The sequence below is a fragment of the Staurois parvus genome, unplaced genomic scaffold, assembly GCF_062004578.1.
Source record: "Staurois parvus isolate SC_StPar_1 unplaced genomic scaffold, SC_StPar_1.0 ptg000894l, whole genome shotgun sequence".
Classification (NCBI taxonomy): domain Eukaryota; kingdom Metazoa; phylum Chordata; class Amphibia; order Anura; family Ranidae; genus Staurois; species Staurois parvus.
Window position 1 is genome coordinate 2,824,591 of NW_028318690.1, and position 21,481 is coordinate 2,846,071.

General features: G+C 40.9%; 1 protein-coding gene across 4 annotated transcripts in view; it reads left to right on the forward strand.

Annotated features, from left to right (window-relative positions):
* Positions 1-21,481, forward strand: part of SORBS1 (sorbin and SH3 domain containing 1) — a 177,341-nt gene that overhangs the window by 70,994 nt on the left and 84,866 nt on the right. For 2 of the 4 annotated variants that reach the window (XM_089656209.1, XM_089656210.1), the window contains exons 13-17: positions 874-948; positions 1,755-1,817; positions 6,339-6,392; positions 9,376-9,505; positions 19,926-20,040. In XM_089656209.1, coding sequence (XP_089512335.1) covers positions 874-948; positions 1,755-1,817; positions 6,339-6,392; positions 9,376-9,505; positions 19,926-20,040 — 437 coding nt within the window. The remainder of the gene's footprint in view (positions 1-873; positions 949-1,754; positions 1,818-6,338; positions 6,393-9,375; positions 9,506-19,925; positions 20,041-21,481) is intronic. The other 2 variants (XM_089656208.1, XM_089656211.1) reach the window with 2 other exon arrangements.

Below are 21,481 nucleotides of genomic sequence, written 5' to 3' on the forward strand. Positions count from 1 at the left end.
GAAGACATCTGGCAAGTAGTCCACATTTTTTATATTTGTGGACTTTTAAGCAATAATGGACAGGCTGAGGAGTTAGCCTGCACCCAGAATTAGTTTGAAATAGCAAAGGAACCCAGAACAGAAAATCTTTCTCAGTACAGATCAGTCATGATGCATTTCACAAGATTATCTCCTTAATGATTTCAAAGTGATGATTAAAGACTGTTACCCCAACATTTCATATTCCTGATATGTGCATGTTGTACCATGTACTTGTGTTAAAAAGTATTCTGTTTCCTTTGTGTGAAATAGCTGGTAATCCCCGCTTTCTTTTTTCAAACTGACCACACTACGCATGACAGCACTTCCATCTCAGCGTGGTCAGTATTCTGGCTGCCCTCTCCTCCAATGGTCAGACTTGTGCTGACATGCCCCCTGCACATCCATTCACTGGGAATATCAATGCACTTCTGTTTCTCCACCCCTACCTCTCTAAGCCCCTTGTACCGCTGAGAACAGAGTTTGTGATCACCTCTGGTTAAAATAGAAATGGAAGGCAAAATATTTATAACAGAATGTTTTGTTTTACAAGCTTAAGGTTTGCATATACTTTAAGCTGATTATTGAGTGAGATAGGCTAGATTTCAGTGAATGTTCTACTTTCTTTTTTTTTCTTTTTTTTTTATCGTGATTAAAAAAAATATGCAGTGGAAGCACTCAGTCTTTTTGCTCCCTATATCACGGATCTACAGAATTTAGCCATATTAGAATTTTTTTTAGTACTTTTTTCATAGAAAAGTATTCCAGTAAGCTGTTTCTGTGTCATACTTTACTGTTTATTTCCCTTTTATGTAAAGCTTTGATCAGTTCTCTAACTTTCACTGCTCTTGTTAGACTCTACTGAAGAAAACCCTTATACCCCAACATACACATTTCCTGAACTACCTGAGGTCAAGCCTAAAACAGAAGGTATCATCAGATTGGCTTGAGAGTGGACATGTGTTTTGATGTCATATATAGAAATATAAGGCAACATTTACTCTGCTTGCTTAATCCAAGTGTAAAAAAAGAGCTTTTCCATTTTAACAGTGTTATATTATATTGCCCTAACACATTTAAAGGGAATCTATAGGCTTCCTAAAGTACTTTTTACATACTGTATCTATGAATGTGACTAGCATAATATCTTATCAATGTATCTTGTATGTTAATTTTATAAAACCTTTTTCTATGTATAATTTTAAATAAGTGTACGTGCACATGAAGCAGCAATAAATAACCGTGACATTCAATGCTTCCTTCTTAATGATGTTGCAAGACTATATTGTTTTGCACATCCTTTATCTTGGTGCAAGTCCATCAGCCAGACTAGTAACAGTACAACTTCTATGTAGTATTTGATCTTAGTTCATCAGTCCCCTGGCAGGGATGCTGCATTCCCCAAGGGATAATTTTCAATATGTATATAAAATATAATGTTCAAAATATGGAATAACAAGCATGCATACTGTGAGTGATATGAGAACTTCTGATAACTCACAGAAAATGTACTATAGTTTCCCTTTAAAAGATGAATTCAGCATTCAGAACAATATTACAGCTGAAATAGGCCTTATAAATGACAAGACTGCATCTTCCAGGGTGCAGGAATAGCTAGCTGTGTGCTGGGTGTTGTTCAGTAGTAAGCCAGAAGTTACTTACATAGCTGACTTTAGAAATAACCATAGATATGCTGAATGTCCTCTGCTTTTCTGTGCTGCTTTTCTCTGCTGCAGAATTCAATCCTTACACTCCCACCTACCAGTTTCCTGTCTCTACTCCTAGCCCTAGCTCCGAAGGTAATTGGAAAGACCACAAACAGATATGGTGTACATACTTTGCTTTGAGACTGTTTGACTCTTTCTATAACTTTATCAGCTTTTTTGTGCTTATTTTAACCCGAAGCAGATTTGGGCCTGGACATGCAGTGGTGTTTCTGCTTTTGTTTGCTGTGAATTAACAGTAAATTATCAGTTTTTTACAGTTGTTTTATCCTGCGTACAGTCAATATTTAATCTCTGCCAATTTAGAGGTGTCAGACCTGTTTATGGCACAGGGTCTGGGATTGGAAAATTTCACAAAATTCAGTTTGTCTCCCTCTTCTAATTATTATTAGAATGTCACAGGATTCAGGAAAAGGTAGAAATATGGCTTTAAATATAAGCTAACAATTGTGAATGGCAAGAGCTCAGTGTGCCATTGAATATATTAAATGTTGCTATAATCTAATATTTTGGCATCCTAATAAACAAGCATTTCTAGACATATGCTTGTGTCTAGTCAATAACCCAGCCTATACTTGACACACATATTTTAATTTTTACAGTGAGCATTTCCAAATTTAGCAATCATTTTTTAGCCAGTGATAAATCAAAAGTGCACATTTTTTTACTATATTTGGCTTGATTTACTAAACAAATACGTTGTTAACTCTGTTAGGGAATGTTTCCCAGAGCTTAGTGAATATGGTAAAATTTTACTTTGCAAATATCACTTAGAAGGAAAATATTTTTCAAAAGAATAGCATTTCAGTTTGTACATGATTGGATGATAGAATCAGCAGAGCTTCACCTCATTCAGCCCAATTTAACTACAGGTTAGCGTGATTTGTTAAAGCAAATCTGTAAATTGCAGCAATTGTTAGTGCTCGTTCACACTTCACTGCATCGTCATAACATGTAGGGCAGCTGTCTGCTTTATTTGCAGTGAACTGCAGTGAGGCAGCAATGTGATGAGTGTTTCAGTAAATTGCACTGTTTACTTTGTTTTTTCTTTTTTAAATTGCTAGAACTTGAAAATTTGAGCTTCCAGGGAGAATTGGTACAACCCTTCCTGTCCCAGCTATCCTCTACTTGGAGCCTGGATGATTTATCGCCAGTTCCAAGCAAGAGGCTTAGGGGATCTAGAGTGTGCAAATACCAATATACAAAAAGCTATACTTTGATTATGAACTGCAGATGCTCTGCTGGTGCTTTGGGGTGGAAAGAGGCCACTGTTAGAGTGAAGTGCGTACTTGCTATACAGATGTAGTTTAATGAGAGACAGTCTATCTTACAACGATTGAACCTAAATGTTAGAATACACCCTAAACCCAGTGTCAAGTAGTCCATGCCATTTTATTGATTTTCCCAGATTATTGATCTCTGATCATCAATGCCGGAGGTTTTCATAAAGATAAGGCACTAATGATGTGCATCCAGATCCTACCACAATTTTTTTCCCCTTATACCCCTATTGCACATCCCTTACATGCTATTTATGCTTTGTGCCTGTGATTCATAAAGGGTCAGTGTACTAAGATGCAATGACTTTATTTAAAATTTTTATGTCAGTCATTTTCTCTTCAAAAACTTCAGTTCCCTTTTACAAAATATCATACAAATGTAGTCTTTCAAAGTCTTGTTTAATCTCATCTGCGTAGAATGACTCCATCTTGTCCTTTCTTCCATTGACAACCCCAACATTACTGTTAATACACTTAAGAAAAAAATCCTCAAAGTCCCATAGTAAAAATTAATGCAGAAATGTGGTCACAGTCACTGGTAGCACATCTACTATATTACCAAAAACCCAGGTTAAACTCCAAGATACCCTTATGTAGAAAATCAAATTCATCTAGATCATTCAGCATTGCCACCTATGTAGTAAAAAACACATATACATTTTATTGAAAATCACAAATGAAAAACATAATCTAAAACATTTTGGCCCAAATTATATACAAACAGAATAAAAACAGATGGTCAACTCCCCTCTCTCCATTAAACCAATCGCTTATAAGAAACCCCCACATTATAGGCAGACAGATTCTAACTGTATTTTAAATAAAAGTTGTGTTATAATCTTTTGAATACGAAATATCACACAAGTCAATTATATAGTATGCCTGCCTGCAGTAAATACAGCTGGTGGTCTATAAATCTTTAGTGAATTGAAAATGGAATTTTTGTCTGTAAAAAAAAATCACATAGCATACAGTAGTGCAAATACCACATTTGATATGCGTTAGAGCACGGGTGTCAAACTGGCGGCCCTCCAGCTGTTGCCAAACTACAAGTCCCAGGAGGCATTGCAAGATTGACAGTTACAAGCATGACTCCCAAAGGCAGAGGTATGATGAGACTTGTAGTTTCACAACAGCTGGAGGGCCGCCAGTTTGACACCCCTGCTTTAGAAAATTGACCATTGTGGGTAGGTGACTGGGTGCTGTAGGTAACGGAATACTAAAATAAAAGTGTGCATTTCCTTCACGCCATATAACACCATATTCCACTGGATGTTCTAGCATACAAGAATTCCTCAATAACTTTTGGCACTAGGTTTGTTTTCATGTTTTCTAGATTAAAATATTTCCTAAAGCTAAACTTTTTATTATTTGGCAGTATATTAAGCAAGTAGCAAGTAGGAAAGCTGCTCAGTCTATAATGAATAGATTTCTTGTTTGCTAATGTTACCTCAGATATTGCAACACTACATTTCTACAACAGCCAGGATTGCTCCCTGGACAACAAATACTGCTGATACTGTTATAGAACAGATTGTAGTGTACTGCATGTTCACAATTATGTTTGCGTCTATGTAGCCTGAGGTTTCCTTCAATTTCCTTGGTATGTTGCGGATTTTTTGCATGCCAAAGAGCAATACATTTTACATTTCTTCTTTTGGCTCTAATTGTCTAATAAGATTAAATGTGGACTAAAATGGAATCACTTCAGTGGCCAGATATGTCTTTATACAGTGCTTGGTACTTGAATGACCAATTGGCAGCCCTGAATAATTCCAGAGGCCAGATAAGTCATTATACAGTGCTTGATGCTTGAATGACCAATTGGCAGCCCTGAATAGTTCCAGAGGCCAGATAAGTCATTATACAGTGCTTGGTACTTGAATGACCAATTGGCAGCCCTGAATAGTTCCAGAGGCCAGATATGTCATTATACAGTGCTTGGTACTTGAATGACCAATTGGCACCCCTGAATAGTTCCAGAGGCCAGATATGTCATTATACAGTGCTTGGTACTTGAATGACCAATTGGCAGCCCTGAATAGTTCCAGAGGCCAGATATGTCATTATACAGTGCTTGGTACTTGAATGACCAATTGGCAGCCCTGAATAGTTCCAGAGGCCAGATAAAACATTTTGCAGTACTTCATACCTGAATAACCAATCACCAGGCCTTAATCACTAGAGATGCCAGATAAGGCATTATACTGGGCTCAGGCCTACCAATTTCCAGGCCTCAGTCATTCCAGAGGTCTGGAAAAACATTATGCAGTGCTTAATACCAGAGTGACCAGTCACCGGGCCTGAGCACTATGACATGGGGTCAGGTATGTAGCCAGTATTTGCATAGGAGCTTCAGGAGGGGATTCTCACAGGGAAGCTTCTTAAAGGATATGTTCAACTTTTGGAGCACATTAGACCTTTATTTAGGGTGTAATGTATAACATGCTTCAGCAGCTTCCTCCTCCATGACAGAGGGCATGCGTTCCTCTCCCTCACAGCCGCTGTCACATTCAAAATCTGCAGAGTCTGTGAATGAACTATAAGTCCCATCTGCCATCATGGCTTGTAGTTGTCATTGAGCTGATAAGCACTCGTAGTTCATTTACACTTCCTCCAGCTGTCTAACAGAAAACCTGCAGCCTGTTGGAGTAAAGCAGGGTGTACACAGTGAGGTTTATTTTTTTTTAGTTCAATCAGTGGGTTGAACAAATGAAAAACTCACAGATCTCTGCATCAACACAAGCAATGTCGAAGCAGGGATCTCTTCCATTGTTCTGTTGTATTCTGATAGGGGGGACTCTGCTCCTGCCAGAGTACAGATTAGCGCTACAGTGGGTGCAATGCTTTGCAGACTCCTGGGGGGAAAATAATAAATGCACTTTTTTTCCCTGCATAAATGTGTGCATTTATTATTTTTTCCTGAGAGGCGAACTTAGCCTTTAAATGCACTGGTTACGTAGTACTGCTCCCATGTTTATTTTAATGGTGCAGAATAAAGATGGATCGGAACTGTTAATGTGACTTACAAGTATCTAACTGGAGATGAGAGATTGAAATGATTGAATTGTGCTGTCAATATGCATATAAGACATAAGTAATGTTCATTCCTGGCGAATGTGGAGATCCAAGATCAGCTGAGGTCTCTCATATTATTGGCTCTAAAAATCCTCCTTCCATAGCAGGTTACACAAATAGAGACCTCTTTTATTTGATTGATAATTGGCAAAATATTACTTTATTTCTCTGATGTGCTTCTTTCTTGTCAAAACTCTTTAGCAATAGCTTTTTATCTCTGTACTTTTTTTATTTTTAGATGATGATTCAGATTCCTATCCAAATTATGGGCGACATTCATATATAGAAGATGGTAAGCTTTCCATTGTTTCCTAGTTTATATGACCAGATCATGTTCTGTGATCTACGTACAAACTGTAACCCTATTCTCACTTTCAGGACTGCCTAGGCTACATTCACACTGCTCTGTTGCAAAAATGTGATAAAAACACCTATTCATTTTGACTTTTTTTATAACATTTTTTCCACTTTACCGGTGCAAAAAATAGACATGTGACTAAAAAAACACAGCAAAAATGCAACCGCGGGTGCATTTTGCTGTGTTTTTTATGCATTTTCCATTCATTTCAGTAGAGCGGCGCGTTGGTGGATTTTTTTTACTACATCAAACATGCACCAAAATTGCAGCTTGCAGGACTTTGAAACTGCAAAGGACACACAAATGACCAGAGTTTTGTTTTTTACTTTAAAAGGCCCCCCTCCCATGCAATATTTTCTGAGCACAGAAGGCCGAAATTGCAGATCTAGTTTTGAGGCAGTGCAAACAGCAGAGAAAGTGGTATAGTGAGGATAAGAATGACAGCCCTGGAGTTTTAACATTAAAAAAAAAAAAAACGAGTCACCAGGCAGATCCCAGATTTGTATGGTTAAAGCTTTCTCATATTGTGTTGCACTACATTTTATAACCACTAAGGGTCACTGCCAGTCAGCACCATTCTTCTGTAAAGACAACTAACATTTTTCACTTACATTGCTGCTTTCTAGTATACAGATCCAAAACGTAAAAGGATCCAACTTGCTGTGTATGACCAATGACTTGTATCAAATGCTGAACTATGTACTACTTTTCTAAGTTCTCCTTGTACAAAGATTGTGACACCCCTGCTACTTGGAGAGAGTTCTTACATTTTATTCAGAAAAGCAGCGCAAAGGCACTAACCCATAGCAACAAATCAGGATTTAGTTTGCTGAACTCAGATGATAGATTCATTTTGATTGGTTGCTGTAGGTTATTGTACTTTGCCTTAGTGAGTTATCCTGCAGGTTTCAAATTGAAATTGTTATCCAGCCAAAAGTACAGAACCCCGCCTGCAAGCTAAGCACTTGGCACACATTATATCTCGGTAATTAAACGGCTTATGAACTGAAGAAAAGCATCACTTATTTTGAAAACAATGACCATAGCTATCATGCTCATCTGATATATTTAACAGTTCTGAAAAAAGATGGAAACATTCTCATCAATGGGTGTATATTCCATTTTAAGCTCTGACACAGTTTTAGAAGCACTAATGGAGAGCTTTGAATTCTTGCATAGTGTTAGTAAGCTTGTATGGGATTCTTGTTGCACTGGCTATAGACGGCTCACTGAAAGCTCTCCAGGCTCGGGGCCTCTGTTTTGCAAACATGACACTGTATAAAAATATGTAGTTCCCTGTATAATCTCCTTAGAGTATAGCTGTTGTAACAAGATTATTTGGGCTGCTATTGTTAATCGAATCTTTCGGGAAATACTATTTGCCTGGCTTTGTTTGGCTTCAGTATGTCTTGAGTCACAGATCTTGTAACAAACATACAGCAAATAAAAGTTAAACAAAACTTACAATGCCTTAAAAGAGAAGTATGTGTCGTTAAAAAAAAATTGTACTCACCTAGGTGGATGCAGCATCGGTCCCATGCCACTTCTAAGACTGAGAACTGAGTGATCAAAGACTGCTGATTGCTTAGTTCTGAGCCTACATTGAGCAGAGAGCAGTGACTGTTAACCACTGGCTCTCTGCTCCTCCAGTGCTTGCTGGAGTGTTGGGCTTTGGAGGGGGTGGGAGCGGCTGGCTCAGGCTCTCAACAGTTCACTGGCAGACTGAGCCAGCTGCTGGTCAAGGCACCTGCTTGGATCTCGACCATATGGTTGGGATCTTTTCAGAGCTTGGACCAGTTCAAAAAACCAACAAATTTAGCCCGCTGTCAGCTGAAAACTGGTTACAAGAGTGCACAACAAACTATGCTCCTGTGATCCATAGAAGTACAGCCCAAATAGCTTTGGCTATACTTCTCCTTTAACGTTTTTTACTTGTTCTTGGTATGTGACTCATAAAGACAAAGACCAGCATGACAGCCAAGCAACCACTATTTTGAGAATGAGAGATCCTCGGTGATCTACTTATTTCTCTAATGGCACATTCTCTTTAGGGCAGGTTCACACCACAAAAATGCACTCTGGATGCATTCCGGATGGGTTGTTGCTTACAGTTCACTCCAGATCAACTCACTCCAGATGCGTTTTTGATGCATTTTCATTGTGTTCCAGTGCACGTTTTCCCTCTCTTGGTTTTTTTTTTCTCCCCAAGGCTTCCTGGGTTTTTTTTCATGTGATGCATTTTTTTATGCGTTTTTGATGCATTTAGCCTCATTCCAGTACAGTTCTGTACAGAAAAATGCAGTATGTTCTATTTTTTTGTCCTGCAGTAGAACACACTGGAACTGACTGCACTGTGTACTATGCCATTGGAACCCATATAATCTACTGTCCATTCATTTTTGGTGCAGAAAAAAATGCAGTAGACTGCATCTGGATTTTGGATAGAGTAAGGGAGGGTTATAACCTCTGTGCGTCTTATTAGGGAGAATTACCATAACTTCCTGTTCCGTAGCCAAAACAGAAAGCGAGAGAAAATTACTGCAAATTTATGGAATTCCTTGGGGACCAGTCTCCATTGGTGACTAGGTCCAATTTCCCCTATATTACTTTTCTGGGGACAATCCAAAGTTTGGGGTTTTCTTTTGCTTTCACTTTCAATGATAATGATAACCAGGACAACCAGAGATGGTGAATCTCCCTAATGGGGGCACAAACCGCAATAAAAATGTGATAGGTGTTCTAATCCCTCTCCACTCTAACCAAAACTGAAGAAAACAAATTTGCCTTTAGTTGGGCTGGTCATCAGTAACGTATATAGTGTTAGAGATGTACAATTATGGAAGATGGTTTGGTATCATCAGTTAGGTGTTCGTGGCAATACATGATTTGACTCTTGGCTCTGGTCTGTAATGTCCAGGAAAATCCCAGCCTTCCGTGCCACGTTCCAGGAGTGAGATGGATCATATCGACATGGAGAATAGTGTCCGCAGGTCTGTCACCTTACCTCTCCCGGCCCGCTCCTCCTCCCTCAAACCAAACCACGAAAGGTGAGCCTCTTTATGAATATCTACTTGCTATTGAATATCTATATCTAAAAAAAAAAGTATTCTCTATAATGGAGAAACTGTGGAATGCCTAGCAGTAACGCTACAAATGAAAAATGTAAAACTAGGGAATTAAGGTTCCTATTCATAGGGAAGTGTATACTGATCTTTGGGAGATGCTGCAGTGTAGTTCATAAAATGCAGGTTACAGTTTTATAGCTTGGTGTTCCTAGGTGTTCCAGGGAGAGTAGTCTCTGCATTATTCAGAGCACTCCTTGATTGGAGGAAAGGTCAGTCGCATTTCTTTGACAGGTTGTGCAACAAGACTCTCTTCCTCCTATCTTTTGTCCCATTTATTGAAATGAATGGGGCTTAACTTGCTTTGTAATTGTGATCTTTTTTGTTTGCTTTATCCAGTGAAGTGACTAGTCTCAGGTGATGCACAGAAATGAAACCAATCCTCCTACATAGGTTGTAAACTGCAAATATATTTAGACAAGCTCTCCTCAGGATGCTAGTATATTGCATCCAAAATGCAGACCGTATCTACCAACCACAATCTTAATGTGCCAAAATACTAATATGTGAACAAATGTAAAAAAAATGTAAAATTTTATAACAAGTGCAACAATTATATCTTAAATCTCATCAAATATATCATATATCCATAACCACTAATATATGAGTGACAATGTGTCCATCATGCAATATAACTGTTTAACTACCTTAGATTGTACGCCCCTTGAGAGTTAGGGACTGATGTGAATGTACCATATATATGTAAAGCGCTGCGTAAATTGACGGCGCTATATAAGTACCTGAAATAAATAAATAAACCTGTTGTCGCCAGGCCTATAGCCAGATGGCGGCCGGGCAAACAGCTCGTACCTCCGGGTGGACTCCATGTGGCGTCCTTTCCCCACAGGGCCGCGCAGTGTCGAGATCTGTCACCGGCCGTGTACCTCAGAGACGGCCGATGACAGATCTGTGTACTGGCCCCGTTGCCAGTGCCATGTGACCTGCTGTGACCAATCACAGCAGGTCACATGACAGTTGTATACAATGAATGGCTTCCTTTCATGCCATCCATTGTATACAAGTGTGTCTAGCTGTGAATGGTCACAGCGATCACATGCACAAGCTGGGCCAATCACAACCAAGCTGTGTCATGGGATTAGCCATGGCCAAAGCACAGCTAATCACAAAAAAAAAAACCCTTAATGAATCGATTTTATTCAATTAAATGCTTGCTTATAGCAAAGTAACTCTTTGCTATAAGCAAGTTGTGTAAAAAAAAAAATACTGATCGCTTCCCCAAAGTATTACAATGTTACTTTGGTAACATTATACTACTTTGGTCATACTGCAATATAAAAAAAAATCTTGAAAAAAGTAATACAAAAATTAAAAATAATAAAAAAATTGAAAAAAAATTTATCAAATTTTTTTTTTGTACTGTCATCAGTCAGTGTCCTTGATCACTGCCACACCAGTTATATGACGACGCTGTACTGCACTGGTGACAGTATGCAAAAAAAAATATTGAAAATCTATTTTTTCATTTCTTCATTTTCTGAAAATATATGACAAAAAAATTACAACTTCAAAAAACCTGTTATGAAATACGTCAGACTGTCTACTTTGCAAAAAGGGGTCATTTGGGGGATATCTGTACTGTTCTGACATTCTTGGACCTCAAGAAATTAGATTGGCTGTCAGTACTTCAGGATTGATCAATTTTCAGATATATCCCATAGTTTGTGAACTCTATAACTTTCCTACAGACTAAATAATAAATACTAATTTGGGTTATTTTCACCAAATAAATGTAGCAGAATACATCTTGGCCTAAATTTATGAAGAACAATTATTTATTTGCAAACTTTTATAACAGAAACAAAGAAAAACGTGTTTTTTTTTCAACATTTTTGGTATTTTTCTGTCAATTTAGCAAAAAATAAAAACCCCAGCGGTGATTAAATACCACCAAAAGAAAGCTCTAGTTGTGCGAAGAAAATTATAAAAATTTTAGTTTGGGTACAGTGTTGTATGACGGTGCAATTGTCATTCAAAGTGTGACAGCGCTAAAACCTGAAAATTGGCCTGGGCAGGAAGGGGGTAAAAGTGCCCGGTATGGAAGTGGTTAAATGTCAATGAATAAATGTGCAAAAATAGGTCCTTCTTTTTATCTTTATAAATGTTCTTGTTGTTTAACCATTTGCTGCATGCCCTATGGCCGAATGGCAGCTGGCAAATGTCATCAGCGTTCCGGGTGGACACCATATGGCGTCCTCCCGTACATGCGCAGATTGCGCTCCTGCAGAGCCGCGCAGCGGCACGATCTGTCACCAGCCGTGTACCTCGGACACGGCTGATGACAGATCTGAGTATCGGCCCCCGTTGCTGGTACCATGTGACCTGCTGTGACCAATCACAGCAGGTCACATGACAGTTGTATACAATGGATGGCTTCATTCATGCCATCCATTGTATACTAGTGTCTAGCTGTGAATGGTCACAGCTAATCACATGCACATGTCATGTGATTAGCTGTGGCCAAATCACAGCTAAGCACAAAAAAAAAAACCCTGAATGAATCGATGTCATTCAGGTAAATGCTTGCTTATAGCAAAGTAATTCTTTGCTATAAGCAAATTGCGTAAAAAAAAAAAAATACTGATCACTTCCCCAAAGTAGTACAATGTTACTATGGTAACATTGTACTACTTTGGTCATAGTGAAATATAAAAAAAAATCTTAAAAAAAATAAAAAAAATTAATAAAAAATAATAAAAAAAAAATATATTTTTTTTTTTCATACTGTCACCAGTCAGTGTCCCTGATCACCGCCATGCCAGTTATATGATGAGGCTGTACTGCACTGGTGACAGTATGTAAAAAAAAAATAGTGAAACTAATTTTTTTAATTTTTTAATTTTCTGAAAAATTATGACAAAAAAAATACAACTTCAAAAAACTTGCCATGCCTCTTATGAAGCACATCGGACTGTCTACTTTCCAAAAAGGGGTCATTTGGGGGATATCTGTACTGTTCTGACATTTTTGGACCTCAAGAAATTAGATTGGCTGTCAGTACTTCAGGATTGAGCAATATTCAGATCTATACCATAGTTTGTGAACTCTATAACTTTCCTACAAACTAAATAATACATCCTAATTTGGGTTATTTTCACCAAAGACATGTAGCAGAATACATCTCGGCCTAAATTTATGAAGAACAATTATTTATTTGCAAACTTTTATAACAGAAACAAAGAAAAACGTGTGTTTTTTTTCAAAATTTTTGAACTTTTTTTGTTAATTTAGCAAAAAATAAAAACCCCAGCGGTGATTAAATACCACCAAAAGAAAGCTCTAGTTATGTGAAGAAAATGATAAAATTTTAGTTTGGGTACAATGTTGTATGACCACGCAATTGTCATTCAAAGTGTGAGAGCGCTGAAACCTTAAAACTGGCCTGGGCAGGAAGGGGGTAAAAGTGCCCTGTATTGAATTGGTTAAAACATCACCACATTGTGTCAAATGCACCACTGGACAAATTGAATGAACTCAGCAGAGCTCCATGCTGGTAATGTTATAAACCAGCTAATAAGCAGTGGCTCTGGGAGCAATGGTCTGCAGGAATGCTGACAGCCTCTACAACTCTGTGGATGAATATATATATATATATATATATATATATATATATATATATATAACACCATATGAAAGGAGAGAAGAGGAAGCTTCATAGCGTAAAACCATTAAAATGATTTTATTCCATTAAAAAGCATGCCCAGTCGAATGTTACCTTGGATTCCACATTGGATAGGCGCTACGCACGGGGAGCGACCCCCTCTCATGACTTGGTGCTAGAGGAACGTATGCGCTCTCTTTTGCGGACGGCGTGGCTAGCGGACGTCTGGAGGGAACTTCATCCAACTGAACGCGACTTTACGTTCTATTCCAATCCTCATGACAGTTTTTGTAGAATTGATCATATATTCATGCAGGTCCAGCAGCTCCCCTCGGTCTGGCGGATAACTATTCCCTCCTCACCCTGGTCAGATCATGATCCCTTGGTGGTACTCCTTGCCCTTTCTGGGTCAGAACGGCGCCCTTTTCATTGGCGCATCAATGACTCTTTGCTGACCACTCAGGCTACCTGCCAACAAATAGAATTCTTTTTACGAACATACTTTGCGGAAAATTCGGGATCGGTCTCTTCAGCAGTGCCCCTTTGGGAAGTGCATAAGGCTACGATGCGGGGTCATGTTATACAGCTGGCTGCGGTCCGGAAGCGGGAGCGGGAACGCCGACTCTTGGAGCTTCATTCTCTCCTGGCCTCTGCGGATGCGCGTTGGAAGTCATCTCCATCCGTGGCCCATAAACGCGCTCGGGACGCTCTGGCGACAGAATTGGACCTCCTCGCCTCTTTGGAGGTGGAACGGGCCCTGCGTTGGACCAGACATAAATTTTACTCCTGCGCTAATAAGCCCGGTCCCATGCTAGCCAGGAAACTCAATTCTGTGGGGAAACCCCATAAACCGATTCGACTTCGACTTTCCACAGGTGGCTGTACTTCTAATCCCCAGCAGATTATTTCCCGATTTTCGGACCTCCTTTCGCGCCTCTATGCTGCCCCAGATCCTTTCCCTGTGGCGCAGGCAGAGGCATTCTTTCAAGACCTCCATCTTCCCGGATTAACCGAGGCAGCACAGGCGGCCCTCAACGCTGGTGTCACCGTACCGGAAGTGCTCCAAGCGATCAAATCTTTACGGTCCACTGCAGCCCCAGGTCCCGACGGCTTCTCCGGTCTCTATTATAAAAAATTCTCAGCCCTATTGGCGCCCTTTTTAGCGGCCTATTTCAATGAGTTACGACAGGGCTCTTTGCCCTCTCCGGACGCACTTAGGGCACATATCTCTATGATTCCTAAGACGACCGACGATGTCCAGGAACCGCAAGCCTTCCGGCCCATTTCTCTTCTTAATGAAGACCTGAAGATATTGAGCAAGATCCTTAGATTTCGCATCAATAAATATTTGTGTAGCCTGGTCCACCGGGACCAAGTAGGGTTCGTCCCCGGGAGGCAGGCGGGTGATAACGTCCGTAAGGTGGTCCATCTTATACATTTTCTGCAACAACGGAAAATCCCAGGATTCCTACTGTCCTTGGACATATATAAAGCTTTTGATTCTCTATCTTGGGAATATCTGCGGTTTGTGCTGTCTCGTTGGGGTTTCGGGGATTCTATTCTCTCTTGGATTCAGGCCTTGTATTCCTTTCCCTCAGCCTCCGTTAAATACGCTGGGTATTTCTCAGATCCCTTTCCTGTTGGGAGAGGGATGAGGCAGGGTTGCCCGCTGTCCCCGGCGCTCTTTGTCCTGGCGCTTGAGCCACTGGCTTTAGCGCTCCGGACCGATTGCAATATATCGGGGGTTCCATACGCGGGACAGGAGTTTAAGCTGAGCCTCTTTGCGGACGATGCCCTCTTGACCCTTACTAATCCTCTGACGACGCTTCCTAACTTGCAACGAGTTCTTGAGCGCTTCTCCTTGATTTCAGGTCTACGTATCAACTTGGGTAAAACCGTCGCTCTCAATATTACTTTGGCTTCAGATTTGGTTTCGCGCCTACAATCCCACTTCCCTTACCGGTGGGCTTCCTCTTTTCTGGAATACTTGGGCATTCGCTTGACCCCCACCTATGACTCCCTTTTTGCTGTAAATTATTATCCTTTGCTTAGCTCTTTATCTTCTCTCATGCATTCCTGGCAATTTCCGCACCTGTCTTGGATAGGACGGGTTCATTCAGTGAAAATGACCATCTTGCCGAAATTGCTATATTATTTTCGCACCCTCCCGGTGCAGGTTCCCCCTCACTTCCTTCGGTTGCTTCAGGCGAAGTTTATGCGTTTTATCTGGGCCGATAAACACCCCAGAGTCTCTAGAAATACGCTCTTTGCTCATAGACTCCAGGGTGGCCTTGGGGTACCCAATGTAGCTAAGTATTCAGGTGAGCCAGATTGCCCCGCTGTCTATGTTGCACGCTTCCTCAGATGTTCCTCTCTGGGTCCTGCTGGAACTGCCTAATTGTGCCCCTATCGCACTGTCGACACTCCTATGGCTTCCCCCTGCCCTGCGCCCTATGGCGCTGAGTCCGATGTTGCTCCATGGCCTACAAGTCTGGGACTCGGTACGTTACTCCAGTGGCCTGATGTCACCCTTTTTGCCCTTGCTTCCAATCGTTAACAACCCTCTTTTCCCACCGGGTCTAGATTGCCCGAGGGCATTTTCTTGGTGGGTAGCTCATGGTTTCTCACAGGTGCAACACTTTTTGACTTTTCGGTCCTTTCCCGCCTGGAATGTCCTTCGGGAGTCTCGGGATGTTCCCCCAGCGGAATTTTTTCGGTACCTTCAATTGCGGCACTGGCTACTTTCACTGAGGGCCACTTCTGCTTTCCCATATCAGAAATCTGCCTTTGAATGGCTTTGCCAGCAGCACCCGGGCGCCACGGGCCTTATCTCCCTTCTTTACACAGCTTTGAACAGATGCTCGTCTCACACTTCTCTTTCATATGTTGTTCAGTGGGAACACGACCTGGGAGTGGCTGTGGATCCGGAGGACTGGAGTAGGGCCTGGTCACTCATAGCTAAGCGTTCATTTAATACGACCACGCTGGAAGCAGCCTACAAGGTATTGTTCCGTTGGTACTGGGTTCCGGCTCGTCTGGCCCAGGCTAACCCTGCCTGTAGTGATCGATGTTTTCGGGGTTGTGGCCATCGTGGCGATGTACTGCATATCTGGTGGTCATGCCCGAGGTTGGTTCGTTTTTGGTCTCGTGTGTTTGGCCTCCTTTTCACTTTGTTCCATCTCTCCATACGCCGGGATGCTCGGTATGCTTTGCTTCTTTGCCCCATACCGGGCCTCTTGGCTCATCAGCAGCGGTTGGCTTCCTATTTGTTTTTATCGGCTACTAGGACAATTGCTCAGGCCTGGAAGAGTCCGTTTGTACTTTTCCAGGGGGTGCGGGATCGTATGACTACTATGATGCTCAACGAACAGATGTTGAGTATATGCAACGACTCTCAACATAAATTTTTGAAAGTATGGAAGCCGTGGTTGCAATACGCCTTTCCCACGCTCCCCCCGGCCAGTGTGGGGAGGTAATGGAGTTTGGTATTGGCGCTCGTGGACCCCTGCTCTTTGTTTTTTTTTTTGTTTTGTTTTTTTGTTTTTTGTTCTTCTCTGCTCTTCTTCTCTCCTTTTCTGTTTGTTTTGATGTGACAGTGGACAACTGTCTTTAGTTGCGATAGTCAGAGTCTTATTGATGTTATTGTAACCTATGTGCCATTGATAGCCCCTGCGTGGGCATACGTTTTGCCTTATTGGAATTAGAGCATTGTCTGCTCTATTATGCCTTTTTTATTGGTGCAATTGATAGCCCCTGCGTGGGTGTGTTTTGTTGCCTCTGTTTTATACTGTTTAAAATTAATAAAAACCATTGAAATACAAAAGCATGCCCAGTGCGGGGCCTTGGAGGTGACATCACTACATACGGGTGAGCTGCCGGTGTTTGGTGAGCCCAGAGTTGATCTGATTGTTTCACACATGTGGTTACTGCTGGTGTCGGCTATGACACTTTATTTGTGAGTGCGGCTTGTGCTTTTTAATGGAATAAAATTATTTTAATGGATTTATGCTATGAAGCGTCCACTTCCTCTCCTTTCATATGGTGAGATACACACGCACGCACGCACGCACGCACGCACACACACACACACACACACACACACACACACACACACGCACACGCATTCCTGCAGATCGTTGCTCCCAGAGCCACTGCTTATTAGCTGGTTCTTAACATTACCAGTATGGAGCTCTGAGTTCATTCAGTTTGTTCAGTGGTGGATTTGACACAGTGTGGTGGTGTTTTAAACAACAAAAATATTTATAAAGATAACAAAAATGACTTATTTTTGCACATTTATTCATGGACATTTAAACATAGTTATATTGCATGATGGACACATTGTCACTCATATATTAGCGGTTATGGATATATGATATATATTTGGTGAGATATAAGATATGATTGTTGCACTTGTTATAAAATTTACATTTTTTCACATATTAGTATTTTGGCACATTAAGATTGTGGATGGTAGATGGTATTTTGGATGCAATATACTTGCATCCTGTCAGGAATGGACTTGCCAATGGTGGTGGGACTCACCTGCCTTGTGGGCTGCAGTACCAGGGCTGGCCAGCGGGTGCTCTCAGCAACCAGAAGCTCACTCCTGCAGTCAGCCATCACCTGAGGCTGATTGCAGGAGGTGTATTTAAGGAATGGCCAGACCTGCAGTCAGTGCCTTGGTGTATGTTTCCCATGAGCCCCTGATACCTGCATCCTGTATGCTTCCTGCCTGATTTCTGATTCTGCTTGATCCTGACCCTGAATCAACTCCGCCTGTCCTGACCTCGGCGATTCCTGACCACTCTCCAGCCTGCTCCTTTGGTACCTTGTCTGCCTGATTGTTCCTGACCCGGCCCATCTGACTACGCTCTGCCTACTCCTTTGTGTCTTGTCTGCCTGATGATTCCTGACCCGGCCCGCCTGACCACTCCACCTCGCCAGCCCTAACTGCTCTTATCTGTGTACATTCCGTTATCAGTTGGAGGTTTGGCTTTGTTATATTGTGCGTTATATTTGTGTATAACCCTTAATAAATTATATTGTTACACCATACTTGAGCCTGTGTTTCCCTGTGTCAGTTGACGCATCTCTGGTCTTACCGGGAGCCCTGACGCATCCTGAGGAGCGCTTGTCTAAATATATTTGCAGTTTATTATTCTTGGTTTCCAAGTATTAGATAGCTGCTCCTCCCTTCCGTTTAATTTTTTAATAGTGTATATATGTCCATTGGCATCGTCCAAAAGTAAGATACATATAGTTCCTACATAGGTTGTACCTGGCTATCTGTAGTCTTCTGTTCTCTACAACTGTTCAAAGTCCAAAATTTATACAGCTTGTCTGAGCTCTCAGAAATCAGGGGACAGGGATCTGAAATTACACTCTGCAGAGCTCAGTGAGGGAGCTGAGAGCTGATTGGAGGGAAGGGACACCCCCCCCCCACACACACACACACACAGTTCATAGGAACATAGTTGAGGCTGTCAGTCACAGGATGTGTGTTGGAGCTCCCTCCACTGTCACCTTTTTTACCTCTTGGTGTCAGGGAAAGCTGTCAGAAGTGACTCAAGCAGGTAGCAGAGGAATAACAGCAGACAAATGACACTTGGTGCTCTGAGACAAGTGCCCACTATAGAGATATATTCTTTGTTCATATTTCATGTTAGATATTTACAACCACTTTAAAGCAGTACCTTGACCATGATTAGATCATACTGCTGCTTTCTATCTAGGGCCCTCATTCTGAAAACTCAAACTGTCAGTACATTATGAAGAAAAGCATTTTATGTTACAGTGCAGAACTCTATTTCCCATTCCCAGTTTATTTGCTTCTTCAAGTTCACATCCCTAAATTGTGTATCAAGCAAGTATTTTTGTTTTTCTAATTAAAACCATGACAGGGATTTTTAATAACTGGCTGCTTGTCTTGCCAGCAGTAGACTTCATAAAATCTCGACATCCCACATAATAATTCTTTGCTGGAGTCTCAATGACAAAATTCTGTTTTACTGCTTGCGCCAGAGCTGGCTTCAGCCAGATGAAGTTCCTTCTAGCCTCCTGGGAAGGTTAATATATTGTCATCCTGCCAGTGGAGTCTAGGATAGATCATCTCTTCTCATAATGATCTTCTTTAGGTACAAGTCTCCAAGTGTTGCTAGCAATTTTTTACAATTTGCCAGAGCCTGCCAGAGAGGTTTCCTACTGGCTTCATTAGTATGTAATATAGGTGTATGTAGGTTGTGTTATCCTTCTGTTACAGCATTACAATATCTTGTTCCATTTAGTACATTTAAACTATCTTCTGTGTAGAAATTAATGAGTATGACGTACTAGCTGCTGGGCAGGCTTTGGAAAGGGTTACATAGGGCCTCTCCCAGTCCTTGTATGTCCTGGCCTTTCACCAAGGAGAAGTTTCCTAGGAACACAACAAGAAACATCTGCTTATCTGCCTGTGTGTTCAGAGCGGGTTAAAAATGATAAATTATGTTCTCTAGGAAACAGATGATTGGATTCTATTTCTGTTCTATTATGTACAGTGAGATTGTCATAAAAACTCGTGTACATTATAGCAGATGAAAAGTGCCCCCAATCTCGAGTACATTTCCTGCCTGGAGATGTGAATAGCTGGACGCGGGATTAGCAGCTCCGGAATATTTCCATCCACAACACATGTTTCCTGGGTAACCGGGAGCTTTCACGCTTAATTGCTTTCCTTGTCCACAGGAATGATTGGGATCCCCCAGACAAGAAGGTTGACACCAGAAAATACCGTGCGGAGCCAAGGAGCATTCATGAGTACCAGCCTGGGAAATCCTCAGCACTCGTCAATGAGAAGATGGTAATGTAACTCAAGGGCAGCCACTGAATCTGTTTGTTGTTGCTTGACCTGTGTGCGCAGGGGGTGGGTTGATGCAGTGCCGTTACTAATACCGAGTTGAAAAAAAGACTAGAGGAGTTAAACAGTGCAGAGCAATGGCAAGGATTAACAGACTGTAAGTATTGCAGCTGTGTTAACACATTCAGTTTAAATCCGTGCCTTGTATTGTTTGAACTGATCAATGATACAGCTCAGGAATTAACGCTTTGAGGCCTGGTTGATCAATAGTGGCATCTGAACAGTTTTTCATAGTTGTTGTGCCATATAACATTTACATAAATGACAGCTTTGTGTTGTATTTCCAAATCTGTTGAATGTTAAATGCAACTTGATTGTGTTTTAGGAGACATCTTCTTTTACCGTGATCCAGATTAATCACTTTTATGACGTGGCATTTGTGCATGTCAGCAATAACAGTTCGCATTGTTCAGTTTACTTGTTTTATTTTTAAAGTCACTTTTACATTACTTTTACATTATGTCAGAGAATGTGCAGTAATACTGTGTATGTCTGAGTTTTATTGGTAAATGTTAACTATTTCTTTGCCACAGGTCCTGTGCTATGTATCCCTAACCCTGAACTAACTAGAACAATGTCTTCCAAACTATTTCTAATAACAGTTTGTGTTTTCTGGTGAAACGTGTCTTTTACAGTGTTAGTAATGAGTTTTCCAGTGCGACTGCCTAGACGTCTGAAAAACATGCACTGTTGGTGTCAAAGCACCTGAACTGGGATATATATATATATATATATATATATATATATATATATATATATATATATATTTCACATGCTGTCATCTCATAGTCATATTGTTTTAGCAGGCAAGGTACTGGTATTAAGTGAAATATGTGGCACAACTGAGACAGCCATGTTTAAACACATGCTCTCTCATTTTCATAGTATTGATTCTGTGTTTGATAGCGGTCAGTCTACTGAAAACTATTAAGGCACAAATCTGGTCTAGTGAAAGGAAGTGTGAAATGGAAAACATACCAAAGCAAATGTTAACCTATAGTGATACCCACATCTCAGTACAATGATTAGATTCAGAGATCTAGGCAGATGAAACTATATGGAGACTTGCATTTTTCTGGAAAAGGTGGTCTTTGCACTTTTACCTTCTGTCCCTGAGCCTCCCTATTGGTCTCTGAGGCCACTACCAACAGGCTATTTTTTATTATCAGTGCTATTGTAGTTTAAAGTGGTTCTAAAGTTAGTAGGATTTTTACCTTAATGCATTCTCCACATAAAGGTAAAAAACTTTTTGTGTGCAACTCCCCCCCCAGTTCCTCCTTTATACTTACCTGGGCTTGATCTTGATCCAGCGCTGTGCCCGAGAGCAGGGGCTCTCTCTGCTCTCTCTCCTAACTGGACATGGAGGCATCAGCAGGAGCCATTG